Consider the following 18,563-nt stretch of genomic DNA (forward strand, 5'->3'; position numbering starts at 1 on the left):
AATATTCTTGCTAATGCCCTACGCGCAGAGATATTTGGCGCAGTAGTTTGTCCCTCAGAGAATTTTCTCTATTTGCCCTTGCTTGACGGAAGAATGAACTTAGTTTCTCTGGGTCCGGGTTTATATCGCGGAAGGAAGCTCCTTAGAATCAATTGTCCTTGTAAAATGAAGTTGGGCAATAACATGCCGGCGATTCGCAACTTTCCAATCGCATGAACGTTTTAACTCACTCAAGGATATAGAAGAGTCTAGATACAGTACAGATGCAAGCAACATGCAGCCCAGTAGCTATGCATTATTGGAGGATGGGGATAGGTAATAATGCCTGTATCACGTTCCACAGCATCATAATTGCAGAATACTCGATATGCAACCTCAAATCTAGTCGTCGGGCAGCTGACCGCCACTTGAATGATCTGCATTAGGAAGAATTATGGACTCTCTACTGTCTAGAACATAAAGTATACGGCAGGAAAGAGCCCGTTTCATGGCTTATAAAGAGCCATAGTCCGGCCTCGAAAAATAGTCATCAGTCATCAAGTATCACTTTGTCTTGTGACTCTTATCTGGCCTGCCAGTATCCTCACCAACATCAAGATGCATGTTCCTTACCTTTTCGCTTCCTTTGTAGCTGCAGGGATTGCCTTGGGGCTTCCTGTCCCTGGCAATGACCAGCTAGAGTCGGCTTCTGAAGAGGTCGACAAGCGTTTCTACTACACCCATTATGAGGCCCCGGAGAAGCGTGACGAGAATCTCGACAAGCGTTTCTACTACACCCATTATGTGGCCCCGGAGAAGCGTGACGAGGATCTCGACAAGCGTTTCTACTACACCCATTATGTGGCCCCGGAGAAGCGTGACGAGAATCTCGACAAGCGCTTCTACTACACCCATTATGTGGCCCCGGAGAAGCGTGACGAGAATCTCGACAAGCGTTTCTACTACACCCATTATGTGGCCCCGGAGAAGCGTGACGAGAATCTCGACAAGCGTTTCTACTACGTCCATTATGAGGCCCCGGAGAAGCGTGACGAGAATCTCGACAAGCGTTTCTACTACACCCATTATGAGGCCCCAGAGAAGCGCGACGAAGAGGCTGTCAAGGCTGCATGATACCTATAATATTTAGCCTAGCCAGGCCCGCCCACAAGAGCAATCGCAAAGATTTCACGCGCTTCTGGCCAAGGTATATGCTCTGTTGCTTTAAGTATGACTACGCCTTGTTCTACTTCGTTCGGTGAGGATCCAGGAACAACGCACGGCTTTCAGAATGGAGTGTGGCTCGCAGACTATCCAATTTCTCCTTCTCCATGCCCCGACGGTTATCACTGCATAATCAGTGGGATTAATTCTGTTCCATGATACACAGTGTCAACGCGAAGTGTTTGGGAATTATGAACCCTGCTGATTTTTCTACTCTCTACTTTACAATATCTCCGAAAATTGATATCATGTCGTACCCGCCCAAATTCTTCGTTGAATTCAAAATGCTAAGATATATAGATTTGTAGACCTCCTAGCTAACTAGGTGAAGTAAAGTGTACACACACACACACACACACACACACACACACACACACACACACAATTCATTAACGCCCGGCGGCTAAGCCGAAAGGGCAACTAAAACTGATCTGTTAATACAGGTCCTAATATACATACGCCGTGTCTCCTTGGAACCTAAACATTGATCCTTGCTGTATATGTCCTCTCAGCTGTCAATATTATAGGGATCCTTGTGGATTAGTAATTTTGTTAGTAGACTGGCTTGAAGGCGCTTCTTCAATTGTTCAATTGAAGCGCGTCCACTATATTTGGCACAGGGTGGTAGGTGTGGGTTGGTGAGGAGGGTATCCTTATGTCGGTCGACGTGGTTATGCGGCGTCGAGTCGGCCCAAAGCCATCGCGAATCGTATTAAGGCTAGTACAGCTTCTAAGTTCGGCGTCTAATGCTGATCATCAGAGGGCGATTTCCCGCTCAGAAAGAAGGAGAGATTACCCCAGTAAGCATAGCTACATTGCAGCAATGCTATTCGTTGTTTGGTCCAATTTTGGCATCGGAAGACAAAGTATTCCACGGTCTCTCTTGCTTGTCCACATGCACACAAAGTCCGTCTCTACAACGTTGATCCGATAAAGGTAGCTATTAAGTCTAGCTATACTAGTCCGGAGTTAGGCCAGCATGCTAGCTTCTTTCCACGATAATAGATCATACATTTATGGAGTGTGTTTCCCTAGAAGTGCTATATCCACCCGTTTCACGTGTTTCCCTACGTTCTCTGGCAAGTCATTGTTAGTAACTACTTAGAACCGAGCGATATTTAGTATTGTCGACTTTATCCTAGGGACCGATTCTTATAGGGCACCATCCTTCTGGGTCGCGGCTCTAGCCTACTCTTTCGCTAGCCCCAGCAGTTTATTATCTTTACTAATAGGAAGCCAAAGAATATTGATGTAATTTCCATCTCTCCGCAGTCTTCTCATCAACTTATACGTCTAGAGTAAAGTGTACTATATAGCAACAGACACACACTGAGATTAGAGTATAGTTCTGAAAGTGCAGTTATACGCCTAAGAAGCCAAGAGGTAGGGGACCCACTTTTCATTAATAAATAGCTAACAGGTTGGTAAATTTGACGATATCGTCATAAAGTGGCTGGGGGTGCCCTGCCGGGTCGCTGCCCGTGCTATTTTGGAAACTCCCCTTTCCCTCCCCTCCTCTCTTAGTGCTAGCATTGGCTCTTGTCGCTCGATTATCTGAATACTAGTTGTGATAAGTAATAGAAAAAACCATCGCCGAAATGCGACGTTAGCTCGTGGAAGAGAGACTGGCCTGTGAAAGGGAGAGAGGCGCGAGAATAAGAGGAAAAGCACGGGAAAAGGTAGAGCGCTGTGAAGAGGAAGAGAGAAAAGCGCGAGAAGAGGCAGAAGAGCGACTGTAGCCTAACATACTTTTTAGCCTTCTCGATCGCTGCCACCGCACACTCTCTTAGTCGATCTAAGTTGAGACGAACGTTGCGAATATATCTGCTCTACCTGGGCGATTTATCTGAATAAGGCCCCTTTGCTCTAATGACGATAGTAAAGTACCTGACCTTTCAATAAACAGTATATCGGCATTTTTATCTTAATTCACTAGAGGATAGTATACTTTGCCCTCCTGGAAATTCGGTTGACTGATAACTTTTGTTTATACTGCACACTAAGCTTGGGATCATCCGATACTGCATATAACGAGTCTTGAATTCAGTTTTCTGCTATAGACTTATATCTTAAAAGCGCTTATTCTTCAATATCTGATCCCACGAATGATCCCACCATTACTACCTCATAATCTACCTACAGATAAGATAAGGCACTAGTGGCTGGCCATTCACTACCTAAACTAGCCTACAGCCCCAGCTATAGCATCAGTCCCAAGAGAAATAACTTCAGGATTGCCGGACTGCCATGCTATTGGGAACATCTCTGGAGGTCGAAAATTGGCTTATAGCTCTCAGTCTTTCCCTATGGTGAATATCAGCCAAGGAACAGGCAATAGTGCGGCAGCAACAAATCCAAGTAAGCTAGAGGTCTACCTATCAAAGCTAGAAATACCCCAATTTCAACTTCTGCAATTTCTTCAACTTCTGCAAAATCTCCACCTTCCTCAACTCCAAAAACAAATCTTCCTCATCAGCATCATCCAAATCCCCCGAAACACTAATCAATGGCGTCTTCGCTGGCGAAAAGTCCCAATCCCGATTTCTGTCTGATTCTCCATTCGCGGCTGATCTCGTCTTCACTTTCAATGTCGTTCCGAAACCGTCGCTCGTGATTAGCTCTGAGACTAGTGGGGAATTGGTTTGTCGGGGTGCGGACTTGGGGATATTTAGACCCCGGTTCGCGGTTGGTGGTAGTGGTGCTCCGTTGGTTGTGGTTTTGTTTGTGTTCGTGTGCTGGGAATCATGGGTGGCGGGTTTTGTTTCGTTGTTCAGGGTTCTATCTCCGTCTTTGCCCTCGGTGCTGTCAGTGCTAATCCATCCACGGCTCATACAAACCGCTTTCTCCCATTGTTCGAACTTGGTGGCGCTTTCTTGACGGGTAATTTGCGGCTCGAAGACAGCGCCGCCGGCACGGTTGATGTCGCGTAGTTCGGCAAAGTTGCGCCACATGCCCACCGCGAGGCCGGCGGCGATTGCGGCGCCTAGAGCTGTGGTTTCGCGCATTTTTGGGCGGTAGACCGGGATAGAAATTAAGTCTGCTTGCGTCTATAGGTTGGGAGTGGTTAGCACTGGTCCGTATCCTAGGATTAGGGGGTATCGAGGCTTAAAGAAGTTCTTACCTGCATTGCTAGATCTGAGTTACTCATACCTCCATCGACAGCAAGTTCAGAAAGAGCTTTGCCACTATCCTTTTCCATTGCGTCGAGGATGGCTTTGGTCTGAAAACAAGTGGCTTCAAGAGTTGCGCGGGCAATGTGGCCTTTTTGCGTGTACTGAGTGATACCAACTAGACAGAAAAAGCAAAGTCAGACATCACGAACAAATCACTGACACGACTGGAAGGGTTTCGGTTAAATCTCGAGACTTACAGATCGTCCCTTTGGCATCATCAATCCAATAGGGTGCAAACAGCCCACTAAACGCAGTCACAAACACGCAACCCCCGTTATCCTCCACCGTCAAGGCCAAGTCATTCACCTCCTTCGAATCCTGGAAAAATGACAGGTTATTCTGCAAGAATTTGACTCCAGACCCGGCTACGGCAATGCTGCCTTCCAGTGCATACACGGGTTTCCCGCCGAAATCATAAGCCACCGTCGCCAGCAGTCCATGGGTTGAGAACACCGGTTTCTCGCCAACATTGTACAGCAAGAAGCAGCCCGTGCCGTAAGTATTCTTTGCCATTCCGGGTGAAAAGCCCTTTTGTCCCACCAACGCGGACGATTGATCGCCCAGACATCCCATAATAGGCACCTGCGCAAGAACACCATTCACAATCACCCCATACGCCGAGGGATCACTCGAGGGCACAATCCTCGGTAAATGAATCTTCCCCTTAATTCCAAAGAAATCCAACAGGGTATCATCATACCGCAACGTCTCAAGATTAACGAACATAGTACGCGACGCGTTTGTAGAATCCGAGACAAACACGTTGGCAGCGGCACCGCCATTCAAACGGTACACCAGCCAGGCATCAACGGTTCCAAACGCCAACGTGCCGCGCTCAAAGGCGTCTTTCACCTTGGGCACGTGCCCAAGCATCCATAACAGTTTTGTGGCGGAGGAGTAAGTGGATAGCGGGAGACCGCAGAGGGATTGGAGATTGGATGCGCCGGGACGAGTTTTTAGTTCGGAGACGATGGCTTGGGAGCGTGTGTCGGTCCATACAACGGCGTTGTGGAGGGGTTCGCCGGTCTCGTGGTCCCAGACCACGGTTGTTTCGCGTTGGTTGGTGATTCCCACGCAGGCGATGCTGGTGCGGGTGAAGCCTTGGCTTTCGAAGGATCGGACGGCACCGGTGATGCAGGTTTCCACGGATGAGACGAGTTCGAGGGGGTCGTGTTCGTGCCAGCTGTATTTGTGGAGGCAGGTTAGTTCTCATTCTTTTTTCCTCCAGGAGATCTTTATTCGCAGTGTCTCTTGTAACTCTACAGGACCACTTACCCTGGATGTGGGTAGATCTGGTTAAACTCGACCTGATGAGACGCGACGGGTTCACCATCACGATTGAAGATCAAAAATCGTGTGCTGGTGGTCCCCTGATCGATGGACCCGACGAACATCTCGGAGGGCTGCATGACTTTTCAAATAAATGCGCGTGGACGAGAAGGTAGTAAATGGAGGGGAAGTCTACTAAGGACGGAACGCAAAGGAATGCTCTATGAAGGTATGGGGGGTATCAAACAAAAGCAGGAACAGACGACATCACTCTCTCACTCAGTCACCAAGAAAAACAAAATGAAAAGATGGTCCAACCTTCCTTCTTAAATAGCATTTGCTAGAGGCTGCTGTGACACCAAAAGTTCCCGTGCACGCGGGGTCTTGAGCTGTTGGGGACTTTTGGGGGGGGGGTTCAAGAGAAAGTCAGAACTGCGCACAGATTGGTGGGATTATTGGAGATGAGCCATGACCAGTTAGCCAGGGGGTGGGGGGCTCATCCAAGAGATTGGTCCGAGCCTGGCAAAGCCGACAATATGCTTGAGCGTATTATTTAGTGTTGTCTATGGACTAGAATAATAATTTTGTTAGTAGTACTCTCTACTGTCAAGGACGTCGGGGCGCGATACTCCGAGCACATGCGAGACTCGAGTCTGTTTCCAACGTGCTGACTGCTTCATGCTTCATGCTTGTCGTGCATGTACTAACTGCATCCAGGATCTAAATCAGACGGTTGCTAATTTAACAGACCTGCCAGACTCGAATTCTAAAGTACTACTGTACATGAGATCGTCTGTACATGAGATGAACACTCTCCACTCCGACGATCTTTCTGGGGGAACAAACCCACCTAAACAAACGAACCCCTGAGAACGAGAACTACCACTCGAAGCACGAGAGACACTTACTATAATCAACAATGGCCATTATAAACTGCATGGATCTCGGATTCATCCATTCATCTCACTACAAGATTGTTCAAAAGCCACAAACAATCCAGACAAAGACTAACAGAGTCACAGACCAGGTTCCGGAGGAATTGTGGGGGCCAACAGACGACCTCGAATCGCCCCGCCGTGGAGAATCTCACGTCTCCACTCTGCAATATGATGTCTGTCAACCTGCAGCAGGACGTCCATCACGACCATCACCAGCATCGTCACCAGCATCATCAACATCCCCTATACATCTCAAATACTCACCGAACCCAACTACCACCAGCCGAGCATCAACCTTCAGTCAATCCAGCCCAAACCGTAATTCCCGTCACAATTCCAATCCGACTGGCACGCCCTGCCCTGATCGACGCTTGGACTGTTCTTGGCCTGCCAGTCGCGGTTCTGTCGGTGAGATGAATATGCTGCGGCGATAACCGACGAATCCGATGGTTTGATTTTCTCGTGGAGGACAAGATACGAGATGGCCCTCCAGAAGTCAATTTCGCCTTTTCACTAATGTCATGGTCCTCTCCTGGTATTCGAGGTTTATCCTGGTCATCACAATGCGACAATATATGGGTACAAAGAGCCAGGAAAGTAAGTGGGCGTTGAGCAAAGGGTCACACGAGCGCGAAATTGGGTATTAGGGTGTCATCATCAATCCCAGCCCCAAAGCTTCCAAGGCCCCAAAGAATATACACGGACAAGAAAACTCTGCTTGAAAATACTACCCGTCAGACTGCACCTCGACATAAACATGCCCCAGCTTATTCCAGGGGTTTGGAAGGCAACGGTATGTTGAAAGGTGGACGGCCACGCCCAGCCTTGGGAGGCTGGTCGCTGGTCGGCCCTGGAAACGGTGAAGACCACCGGTCTACTTTCCAACTACCTACTTTCTCACTCACAATTGCAAAAGCTTCGAACTCACAGGTACGGTTCGAACTTCTAGAAATTGCAATGATACCTGCGTGGTCTTCGGAAAGTCCCGTCGACTTGCCGATGGGTAACAGAAGCCATAGAAGCTTCTCCGTACAACCTCCAACGCGCCCCTTCGGTGCCCGGGTTGTGTTGACACAGCTGGGCGTGTCAGGGACCTTGTCTGCGTCCCGGAGCCATTGGGAATACCGCGCAATTTTTGGGTGTTACCAGCCCGCTTATCCCACCACACCTGAAGGCGTGTCTCTCTGCTTATTGCCCCTCTGCCAATGGAAGATTGGCAAAAGGGACACAATTACGGTAGTAGTTGTTACTCACTTCTATCATATTCTACTCTTGGAATACTCTTGGAATACTCTTGGCCCCGGAAATCAAAAATGGGCCGGCATTTCCCGGTCAAACGGCCGTCCATACAAACGCGAACCATCGGGCTTGAAGAAATATGTGCTGTCAGAAAAAAACTATGAACACCTCCATTTTGAGGGCGTGACATGTTCAATTCTGCCCGCTCTTTTGGGCAGCAAAGAAGGTAGAGGGAGAAAGAGAAAAAGCAGCAAATTTCCCCATCTGTGGAAATTCGGAGAATGGAATTGTAATCACATATCAAAGCCTCGCCTACCCCTGCCAACGGCACCCCCGAGTCTGTCTATGTGTCTGTGTCTGTGCCTCGCCATTGTCCTTGTCCTTGTCCCAGTCTGAACGGCTCTGTACCCTGAACCGGTTTATCACCCCGGTCTTCCCTGTACGCTCACGCGGGCTTGGGAAAAAAGAAAAAGGGAGAAACACGCTTCCTCCGAGGACCCTGCATCTTCCAATAGAGCCGATTTGCGAAGAGCCGGCCGGTAAAGTTTGAAGTGGAAGGTGTTACACGGCCAGGACTGGTGGTCGGTGATATATCACAGGATAACCACGCTGTTAGAAAGAGTCATCGCTCCTTTCCTTTCGTTCCAAATCATCTACTTCGATACCTACCACCTTTCGGGACAAACTGTTGATTTTATAACCCCATTGTCATCGAAGTGAATATCTGGATGGGTTCCGCGGCCGCGACTACCTTCGAGTCAATGTCGACTACCCACAAAGAGATAGGATCACCGGGTAGTCATGATAGCGGATGTACCTCTCTGTATCTGGGAAGTAAGCACGATGCGTCTATCCACGATGTATCCTCAGGACTGGAAAGCGTACCCGGCGAACCATCATTACTCTGGTACAAGATTCGCGCATACGGACGAGACGCCTTCTCCGAGTTCTTCGGCACAATGATCTTGATACTCTTCGGCGACGGGGTCGTCGCCCAAGTGCTCCTCAGTCATGGTCAGAAAGGGGACTATCAGTCCATCTCGTGGGGTTGGGGGTGAGTCCCGCTCATATCTTTCCAAGCTCCTAAACTACAATCTAATATCGATTCCTTCTTAGATTAGGCGTTATGCTAGGCGTATACGTCAGCGGCTCCTCAGGAGCCCACATCAACCCAGCCGTAACCTTATCAAACTGTATCTACCGCGGCTTCCCTTGGCGCAAATTCCCCATCTACCTACTCGCCCAACTCCTCGGCGCAATGTGCGGCTCCGCCATCGTCTACGGAAACTACAAATCCGCCATCGATATCTACGAAGGAGGCGCGCACATCCGCACGGTACCGGGTTATTCGACCACCGCAACGGCGGGAATATTTTGTACCTACCCGGCCGAATTCATGACCAAGACGGGCCAGTTTTTCTCAGAGTTCTTGGCTAGTGCGGTTCTGATGTTTATGATCTTTGCGTTGAAGGATGATGGGAATTTAGGTGCGGGCAAGTTAGCGCCATTGGCGCTGTTTTTTGTGATTTTTGGGATTGGTGCTTGTTTTGGTTGGGAGACTGGGTATGCGATTAATTTGGCTAGGGATTTTGGTCCGAGACTTGCGTCTTATATGTTGGGGTATGGGCATGAGGTGTGGGCTGCGGGGAATTATTACTTCTGGGTATGTTCACCTTCCACCTATTTCTTGAGTCTTCTTGGAACTCTTTCTTACGCTGAGTGCTTCATAGGTCCCCATGGTCGCCCCATTCCTAGGCTGCGCATTCGGCGGGTGGATCTACGATGTCTTCTTGTATACTGGACTAGACAGTCCTGTCAACACGCCCTGGTTGGGTATTAAGCGGCTGTTGCACCCTAGTCGCAGACAACAAGTAGCCCTCTCCAGTCCTGTCTGACTCTGGCTTTGACTTTGTAACGAGCTTACGATCTATGAGAATTGAAATGAAAAAGTTCACGGTCATGTAGTTTGATAGTACAGAATCTAAAATCTGTTTCTCCTATCAAATCATATAATCATATACCAGGTTCAGGTCAGATTCAGGCTCAGGCTCAGGTCATACATAAAACTCAGTAGGAATCCCACAACAATTCCAGGAATTATTGTACGATATAACATTTTAATTCTCGAAAACTCTACCAACACTCGTCCACATCCACAGTGGCACTTGGCACTTTTAGTCCAGTAAAAGTCAAAAAGAAACGAACATGGTTACCTCGATGACATCGTGTCAGGGACCACAAGAATTCAGCCCGGAACCACCATCCGCATTAAACCCACTGCGTCTGCCAGTCATGTGCGTGTACGTCCCTGTCCCTCTAATTTCCGAGGCAGACGGAAAAGAGAAGAAGAAAAGAAACGCTCGTAGAGTTTCCCCCGGCCAATGCTTCAAAATACTCCATGTCTATATTGTGCCGCGCCTAATCCTGCCAAAACTGCTTCGCTTGCATTTTGTTGAGCTGACTTGTTATTCGGGCTGCAGAGCCTCTAGTAGGTCGAGTGCATGTAGAAGCATGGCATTCTGTATCCTGTATCCTGTGTCCTGCGTACTGTGCTGCGTGCTGCAGGACTTTGATGAGCACATGACGTGCGTGATGTTTGCTGAGGACAGTAGAGTAGTTTATAATAGATCTTATATTATGACAGGGTTGGAGCTTTGGGGGTACTCGAGTAGAGAATGGCATGTCGTTACGGTTACAGTAGACGGGAGATATAGACGAAGATGACACAGTCCAAATACTCTCCCACGGTGACAATGACACAGCACGCGAATAAAAGTCAAAAAATCGTAAACAAGGCTTATCACCTCCTTCCAGGTCAAGCAATCACTCTCCCTCCCCCTCCGATAGCCTAGTTGGTTACCACTCATGGTGAACCACAGGTGTACCCTGGAGGAGTGGGCAAACAACAAAAGAAGAAAAAAGTACTTGGCCAGTGTGACGCTTCGAGCTCCACGGACGGCCGGGCATACCCCTAGGCGGGGGAGAGCGGGTGGGCGGGATGCGAGGAGGTGAAAGTCACCTCCTCCGGACAACTTTTTTTTAGATATTTTTTATTGTACTATTTTACTTGAACATGAGATTCTATAGTATTATTTCAATCCGTATGGGGGCTTTTTTGAAGGTGTGAGAGGAGTCTACATAGAGTCCTGTTTATTATGTGCGGCATCAAGTTGGGACAGCCGGCGTACTTCAGTGTCGCGGGTTGGCGATGAAGCAACTTGGTTAGGTATTAGGGAACTAGAAGTTGAGAGTTCAATTTATGGCAAGGAAGACTCTGTAATTTTTTGAAAAGTATGATATTTGGCGTGTGATCAGTTGGAATCGCACAGAGAGGCCATATCATGTTCCCCCATCGTGAAGACCTTGACTTTGTTTGCGTTCCAGATAGTCTCAAATATCTCATCTTGAGTGAGAACATCTTTATGAGTTATCTCTAGGTAGCACTGACACACAAAGGATTCTTCGAGTCGGGTCTTCAATAAAGTCAATTGTCCTGGTGTGCTTTCATCAGAATCGAGACGTAGTTCATTCCAGTTTAATGCCGATGGGTTATGTTGACCATGGTTGTCCCCGATGTTGACCCCACTGTTAAACATTCGTCTATCAATAATTCAAGTGGACGTGAATAGACATTTATTCCATTCCATATTGAACCTCCCAAACACCTCCCCAGTCCGATCACAACATCCGATCCGAAGGACCAGGCTTCCTACCCACAACGATAGCCGGCTGATTGATATTATCATGCTCGAACCTAACACAACGAACAAGAGTTGCTCGGTTAGTTAACCCGTCTCTGATCAAGAATAGAAAGGCTTTCAATACATACCCCAAAACAGCCACACCCCCCGGCTCAAAAATCAGCCTCATCATCCCCGTATCCAACGGCAACCCAACCCACCGAATCGCCATCGCAGCCAAAATATGCCCATGAGCCACACACACAATATCCTGCGCATGCTTACTCCGATGAGAAACAATCTGGCCACCGGGCCAACTAGCCGAGTTTCCCTCAATAACGTTTTTGATTTCGGCAATGAGTTCGTCGAGGCGATCGCTGACTTGTTGTGGGGATCTAGATGAGATTTAGCCTCCTTCCATACACCCCAACCCCAGTCTTATACTCCAAACCCAATCTCATACTCCAGACAAAAGGGAAAAAGGGTTTGTCATAGACGTACTCTCCACCAGGACACCCCTCCCTCCAAATATCCCACGTCGGATCCCCATACTCCTTCACCCTGGCTTCCTGAATCCCATGCAGTGTCATCCCCTCATAATCGCCATAATCCCATTCTTCCAACCACTTGGTCAAATGGATGTATGAATCTACCGTCTCACCCTGGATCTCCGACGGTGTCTTCCATTTTTTCCCTGTCTCGCGGTCCAGGAAGTGTAGGTGGTTATGGATTCCTAGTTGGAGGATTTCGGCTGTGCGGCGGGCGTTGATTCGGGGGGAGCAGTATCTGTACACCATGGATCAGAATATTCATCTCATCCGCTGGTTATTCCTTTTTTCTGTTTTTATCAAGTGGGCTTGGAGTGGCTTCTTTCCAAAGTATGCAAGGTGTTCTGGTGTGACTTCTTTTCAGGGTCGGAGGGGATCCAGCGTAATGCAGATACTGACATCTTCGCAATCCCCGTCGGATCAATCATCTCATTCTCAGCAACAAGCCGCTGCCGAATCAACTCGACATCTCTCTCACCCATTTTCGAAAGTGGTACATCAGTCCGACTAGCGAATTTCCCGCCAGTGATCCAGTCTGTCTCGCCGTGGCGGACGAGGAAGATACGGGCGGAAGTGGTAGGTGTGCTCATAGTAGCGAATGGACAGGGTGCGTTCGGGGGTTCAGACATTTATTTGCTAGGTTGTATGAAAAATTAATGTTCAATTAAATTGCCGTCGATCAAGTGAATGCCCGGTGGCGGTTGGGATTGGTTTCCTGTGTCTAATGTTGAGGTCAGTCTTCGGTGGACTCGGAACATGGTTCCTAACCACAGAGCAACGGGTCAATCAGACAACAGGTCAACACAGTCTACTTTGCCTCCAAAGAAAAATTGTGTGTAAAAAGACTGAACCGAGATTTACATCTCTGTATCAGGCCTGTGTGATTCATAAAAATCTATCAACACCGCCAAGAAAGGGTTAATACATAAGAGTGGGTAAAGCTAATCGCACCACTGGGGAGGAACATTCATCACCGTTTCGGTATGTAAACATCAGAACAATAATCATAAACAAGGAAGCAAAACAGCTCAAGGGGTCACAAGCGCCAATATGCAGCATCCCTCTATCATGATGAGCCCAAAAAAAAATCATTGTGCATGCAGCGAAATGGTTCGCTGGAGGTCGGGTAAAATGTATGTCGTTAACGCCGTGTCGAGTTCATCCCATCATCAATAATCATACAGTTCGACAATGCCATGAAAAAAAAAAAAAAAAAAGACTCTCTTTTCAGAGGAAAGCAAAGACGCCACCGAGCAGCACACAGACGAGGCTCATGCTCAGTGCAGTCGGAACCCGGTACCGGCTGATTCCTCCGCCAACCAAAGGGGCACTAGTAGGCGAAGAAGTAGCCTTGACCGATGGCACCTCGGTCGTGGTTGGGTCGTCGGTTTGCAGATATTCAGTGTGTTGGTGCCGGTTCTTGGTGGTACTCGTTGAGGTCGTTGCAGGCCGAGTAACAAGTCTGGAAGACGACTTAGGCCCAGAGGGGGAAAAGGCAACCGACGAGGAAACCAAGGGTAGTGAGGTAAATTGGGAGGTAGACTGTGAAAGAAGAGGATCGGTCTTAGTGATTGGTACAAAGGAGGTGCTGGTAGGTTCAAGGCAGTGCTCACTCACTGAACCCCCGCCAGGAGCCTGGATCTGCCCCGAGCTAGACTCCCAGCCACTGGGAAGGCCAGTGGACGTCGGCGAGCCTGTAGCAACCCAGGGCCAGACATTAGGGGTGACGAAACTCGAGGTTTCACGATGGGTTCCACTCCATGGAACAGGGACACTGTCTACCGTTGCGGTGATGAGCGGTGCCGACTGGGTGGAGGTCGGCTCGTCCGCACTGTTGCCATTGACCTTGCCTCCATTGGAGACGATTGACTCCCATGAGCCCGACTGATCGCCATAGCTGTAGGAGTTTCCGGTCGAGTAATCGGTCACTTTCATCGACTTGAGGTACATCGTAAAAGGACCCTTGCTGTAGTCGGTCAAGCCGCCAGCCCAATCTAAAGAAGAAACGTCAGGACGTTTTGTTCACCCTCCGCATCGAGATAACTCACCAATCGTTCCCTGGGCATTGTCCGAGTCACCACCGGCCCACACACCGACCTTGATCATCATTGGAGTCTGGGGATACTGGTTGGTGTCGGCAGTGGCAGGGGTTAGAACGCGGACCGTCTCGCCGTCGATAGCCCACACAATCTGAGAGCTTGTCCAGTCGACCGAGTAAGTGTGGAACCCATCGTGATTCCCAGCGTTGGCATGATAAGCGCCACGGTTGTAGCTGCTGGTGTCTCCTTTGCCGAAATAGTTGGTCTGAACCTGAGCATTGTTGCCACCCAGCCATTCCCAGTCGATCTCGTCCAAGTCGTCCGACTGTAGCACGGCACTGCTGACAATACCAGTTCCAGAGGCAGCCTTGATGGTGAATTCAACCTTGCCGAACATAATGTACCAGCCCGATTGAATCAACGGTCCATCGCCTTTCTTAGAGATTGTAAAGGCGGCTCCGTTGGTGCTATCGTAGGTGACGGCCCCCGAGACAGCGAATTGGGAGGATGAACCGGAGGTAAAGTCGAATGTCTGATCGGCTTTTCCGAGGGCAGTGTCTGCAGGGCAAGCTGTGGGAGAGAGTTAGCTTGGAGCTCATTTTGGCGAAACCGTTGCGTTTAGAATCTTGTCGACTCACTCTTCTTAAGAGGGTTGCAGTCGGTGTAAGTTTGGGCTGTGACCAGCACAGACGAGCAGAGCAGGCCCAAGGCCGTACCCAGAGCCAACTTCATGGTGGGTGGTTTTTTTGCAGAGGTCAAATGTGAGATGGAGTAGCGTATATGTAAATAAGTTGGTGTTCACGTATGAAATGCACGCGAAGGGAGATGGGATGATGGAATGGGAGGGAAGATGCAAAGGGAAGAAATACTAGTCAAAAGAGAAATGTCAACAACACCAAGTGGAAATTACTTAGAGCAACCACGATCTTGGCTGTTTGAGTCTGCATCATATGGCAACTGCCAGCCACCTACATTTTGGTCGTTACTGCCCAGTGACAATCACTTTCATCGGGCGCGGATCCGTGGGTCCCGTCGAGCTGTCATTTGTCCAATCAGCCCCGAGTCTGACCTCTGCCACGTTATGCGGCTGTGGATGTTTTTACAGATCGAAGAGATTATTCACAAAACTACGGTCACATTCTTCCGATCCCAACTAAAGCCTTCCGATCTGTCCTTAAATTTAATGTCTGTTTACAATGAAATCTACATATATATGACCATTGATATACTCAATATTCAACTATCAAGCAAGACAACTGATCGAACCCTGATACAAAAAATAGGGGGCAGGGATCAGGTGTGGGTCTCTTCCCAGCCTCTCGATTTCCTCCCGCATCCATCGTCATCGACCACTCACCAGCCCAACCTGCGACAAAAGATCTGGGCAAAACATGAAAATTGTGTTGCCGAGAAACCTTCGGTAGCTGCGTCTCTGGTGCCTAAAGCCTAAACTAATTATAAACAATAGCTATAACCAGAGCACATCGAATCAGGAAGTTGTTGAAATGCAAGGACGCGTCGTCCGACCTTGGCCTCTCACCGTATACTTCCTATACCAAGAAGTACAAGACCTTGGCCAGGGAAATTAGATAACAGAGCAAATATTTTCCTAGGGTAAAAGATCTCATGGTCCAGGAGATTTCATCTCCCGCATTACAGTCAAGTTAGGCTCCATTCGAGTCAGTGTCCCGTCGCGATGGCAACGCCGACCCTATCGCGATGCACTGGAGATCGATCGGGATACCACATGGCTAGTCTTCAGTTCCCGGATACGACGTGAGGTCTAATCTATAAATGAGCTTCTTCACATAGCAATCATCATCGGTAACCAATTCTGGTTGTCCTTTAACTTAGCTCACTATGGCCAATGACGCTCTTGGTGATCTTGGTGACACTCGCCCTTCAATGCTGACGGACCATGCAGCCTGTCCGCCGAAGGACCGGAGTTGATAGATTTATGAAGCTTTGAAGCAAGATGAGAATTCAGTAATGTGGAATGAACAATCTTGTTTCCTTTCGTTGTCTAGAAAACTACTGTCATCTATTTGTTCGCACACCCTGGCTTGAAGGTTGAGGCTTATACCACTCCCCGGTTGAGATGTCTATCAAACTTCGTGAGAGACCAACGCGTCACACTTCACATTTCCCTACCAAACAAATAATGACACTCTCACGAACCAAAAGCTTCCGGTTACTCTATTCCCTCCACCTTGACTAGACCAGTGATTCGCTCCGCGAAGTCACTGCTACACCTTCCCTGTCGTCTCGGTGCAACCCTCACTGACGCTTCACCCGCTTCGATGCCCAAGCCTCACTTTATGCCCATCCCTCCGGGCACCAGCCTGGCGGGCAAGACAGTCCTGATCACTGGGGGTAACTCAGGCCTCGGTCTCGAGTTCGCACGCCAGTCCCTGACCTTGAAGGCATCCCGTGTAATCATCACCGTTCGCTCTCAGGCCAAAGGTGACGCGGCACTTGCACACCTTCGGGCTGATCCTGAGGTCCAAGTCACCAATCCTGACGCGAAAGTTGAGTATTTCTACCTCGATCTGGACGGCTACGAGTCTGGATTGGATTTTCTGAGAAAGGTCTACACAGAGGTTCCGGAGCTTGATATTCTCCTCTGCAACGGTGGCACGAACATCTTCAACTATGAAGTGAGCAAGAGTGGACATGAGCGACTCATGCAAGGTACCCATACCCTGATTACCACTGACCCGTTATGAACATTTGGAGAAGACACTGGCTGATACCCTATTCAAGTACTTTGCTACACGCATTTCCTCATTGTCCTCAGCTTGCTCCCCTTGTTGAGCGTGACCGCGTTCAAGCGTGGAAAGCCTTCACGAGCCACATTCTTGAGCTCCTACAGCCACACTCGTCACACTCTGTTGTCCAATCCCATCGCCGCAGAGGATTCGATCATCGGCCATTTTGATAATGCCAAGAAATATGTTTCTGGCAAGCGATATCAGGACGGCAAGCTCATTATCAATGCCATTGTCCAACGCCTCGCAGGCGTTGTTCCCCCTCCGAGGTCATTATCAACTGTGTGTGCCCCGGTATTGTCGCAACGGATATCAATCAGAACCTGCCACTTTGGATCAAACCCTTCATGTCTGTCTTCTTCAAGCTCCAGGCGCGGCCACTGGTTGAGGGAGGCCGAGTTGTGGTTCGTGCTGCTGTGGTGGTAGGCAAAGAGAGCCATGGAAGATACCTCCAGTCTGGAGAGATTCATGAGTGAGTTTCATTGACTTGGTCGAGTAGACCCAGACAAATGACCATCTGCTAACTGGAGATAGTAGTGCGGCGTTCCTTGCTCAACCAGCAGGCACGAAGTTTATCGAGAAGCTCTGGGCCGAGATTGTGGCAGACGTTGGAAAGTACAATCCCGAATTGAAGATCTATGGTCTTTGAAGTAAGAGGCAATGAGTCTGAAGATCCAATCGTTATTCCAGGGTGATTCCGTGGAATACCTACCATACAATCTTTTGGTGGAGGTTGCTTTGATTGGGCCGGTTATCTGCAGCTTTCTTCTTTGATACGAAGGTTACATTTCCCATTTCATTTCCTTTGAACCTTGGAAAGACAGCAGCTTTCTTACAATGAAACAATCATGCGCTTTGATGCTAGTGTCCAACAGGACCTCGACCAGGTGGATACATCGACGGTGGCTGAACTATCATGTACGGGAAGCTCCAGTTTGGAGGAGGAGATGGACCCGATGTAATGGGACATTTAGCTACAAGCAATATGCGAGATGTAAACTTGTAGTACAAAAGTATATTATTTGATAGATCATTCACAATTTGTTAGAGCAGTAACTAGCTTAGCTATAGCACAGCGATGACGCTGTCCTTCCACGGGTAGCCCACCAGCCCAACTAGCCAAGCGTCGCCAGCACAAGAAAAAAGGGCTTCCCGAGCTCCACCGAACTCCCGTCAAGCACGGACAGCATCACGGACCACATCCCCCAGAAACCAAAACCCCCCCATGTCCTAGTCGTCTCGGTCGACGAATCGTAAAATAATAGATGCTCGAAATCGATCTCCCTGCTGGCTGCAGATTGCATCGATGAATGACGGTCTCACTGTGAGACGGGACTTGCTACAGGCCAATCACGTTTTTCACTGAAGCTCTCTAGCGCAAAGAGCCTCAAACCCTCTTCTCTTTCAACCCTCCAACCCTCTTCAGCTCTCCGTCTCATCGTCTTCTCCCCTAATCCCGTCTTTTTCCACCACCGCGTCCTCCTCCATCGCAACGATTCGAGGTCGAGTCTTTCGCGAGAGAACTCATTCTTCTTGCGCCGCTTTATTATCACGACTCACGACCTACTCTGGACCCCAACTCGGCCCCCTCCTCTCCTCTCCTCGACCTGGTACCCGCTTCGTATGACGCCCACTACGATTCCTTCGCCTACACATCCGCTTTATTCCTCCTAACCCGCAATCGCTCTCCTATCAGATAATGTTCT

The 18,563-nt window shown here is 48.9% G+C and overlaps 6 protein-coding genes across 6 annotated transcripts; 3 read left to right on the forward strand and 3 right to left on the reverse strand.

Moving 5' to 3' along the window:
- Positions 1-597: 597 nt before the first annotated feature.
- Positions 598-1,113, forward strand: N7473_003055 (uncharacterized protein; the record flags this gene model as incomplete). Its single annotated transcript, XM_057148995.1, has 1 exon — positions 598-1,113. One exon carries the CDS (start codon positions 598-600, stop codon positions 1,111-1,113), a length of 516 nt encoding a protein of 171 aa, XP_057012649.1.
- Positions 1,114-3,587: 2,474 nt separating this feature from the next.
- On the reverse strand, positions 3,588-5,785 carry N7473_003056 (glycerol kinase; the record flags this gene model as incomplete). Its single annotated transcript, XM_057148996.1, has 4 exons — positions 3,588-4,250; positions 4,325-4,491; positions 4,574-5,559; positions 5,652-5,785. The coding sequence occupies 4 exons, from the start codon at positions 5,783-5,785 to the stop codon at positions 3,588-3,590; spliced, it is 1,950 nt and encodes a 649-aa protein (XP_057012650.1).
- A 2,765-nt stretch (positions 5,786-8,550) lies between these two features.
- Positions 8,551-9,717, forward strand: N7473_003057 (MIP/aquaporin family protein; the record flags this gene model as incomplete). Its single annotated transcript, XM_057148997.1, has 3 exons — positions 8,551-8,876; positions 8,939-9,485; positions 9,553-9,717. The coding sequence occupies 3 exons, from the start codon at positions 8,551-8,553 to the stop codon at positions 9,715-9,717; spliced, it is 1,038 nt and encodes a 345-aa protein (XP_057012651.1).
- Positions 9,718-11,500: 1,783 nt separating this feature from the next.
- On the reverse strand, positions 11,501-12,640 carry N7473_003058 (phosphoglycerate mutase family protein; the record flags this gene model as incomplete). The annotated part of the gene is made up of 4 exons (XM_057148998.1): positions 11,501-11,576; positions 11,652-11,897; positions 12,004-12,288; positions 12,450-12,640. 4 exons carry the CDS (start codon positions 12,638-12,640, stop codon positions 11,501-11,503), a joined length of 798 nt encoding a protein of 265 aa, XP_057012652.1.
- A 244-nt stretch (positions 12,641-12,884) lies between these two features.
- Positions 12,885-15,013, reverse strand: N7473_003059 (glycoside hydrolase family 16 protein). The gene is made up of 4 exons (XM_057148999.1): positions 14,728-15,013; positions 14,099-14,659; positions 13,668-14,044; positions 12,885-13,592 (listed from the first exon to the last, which is right to left on the reverse strand). The coding sequence occupies exons 1-4, from the start codon at positions 14,819-14,821 to the stop codon at positions 13,278-13,280; spliced, it is 1,347 nt and encodes a 448-aa protein (XP_057012653.1). The 5' UTR covers positions 14,822-15,013; the 3' UTR covers positions 12,885-13,277.
- Positions 15,014-16,389: 1,376 nt separating this feature from the next.
- Positions 16,390-17,506, forward strand: N7473_003060 (Short chain dehydrogenase sor7; the record flags this gene model as incomplete). Its single annotated transcript, XM_057149000.1, has 4 exons — positions 16,390-16,780; positions 16,853-17,139; positions 17,178-17,329; positions 17,392-17,506. The coding sequence occupies 4 exons, from the start codon at positions 16,390-16,392 to the stop codon at positions 17,504-17,506; spliced, it is 945 nt and encodes a 314-aa protein (XP_057012654.1).
- Between the last annotated feature and the right edge of the window lie 1,057 nt (positions 17,507-18,563).

Source organism: Penicillium subrubescens (assembly GCF_028828155.1).
Source record: "Penicillium subrubescens strain IBT 31985 chromosome Unknown utg000002l_segment0_segment0, whole genome shotgun sequence".
Lineage (NCBI taxonomy): Eukaryota > Fungi > Ascomycota > Eurotiomycetes > Eurotiales > Aspergillaceae > Penicillium > Penicillium subrubescens.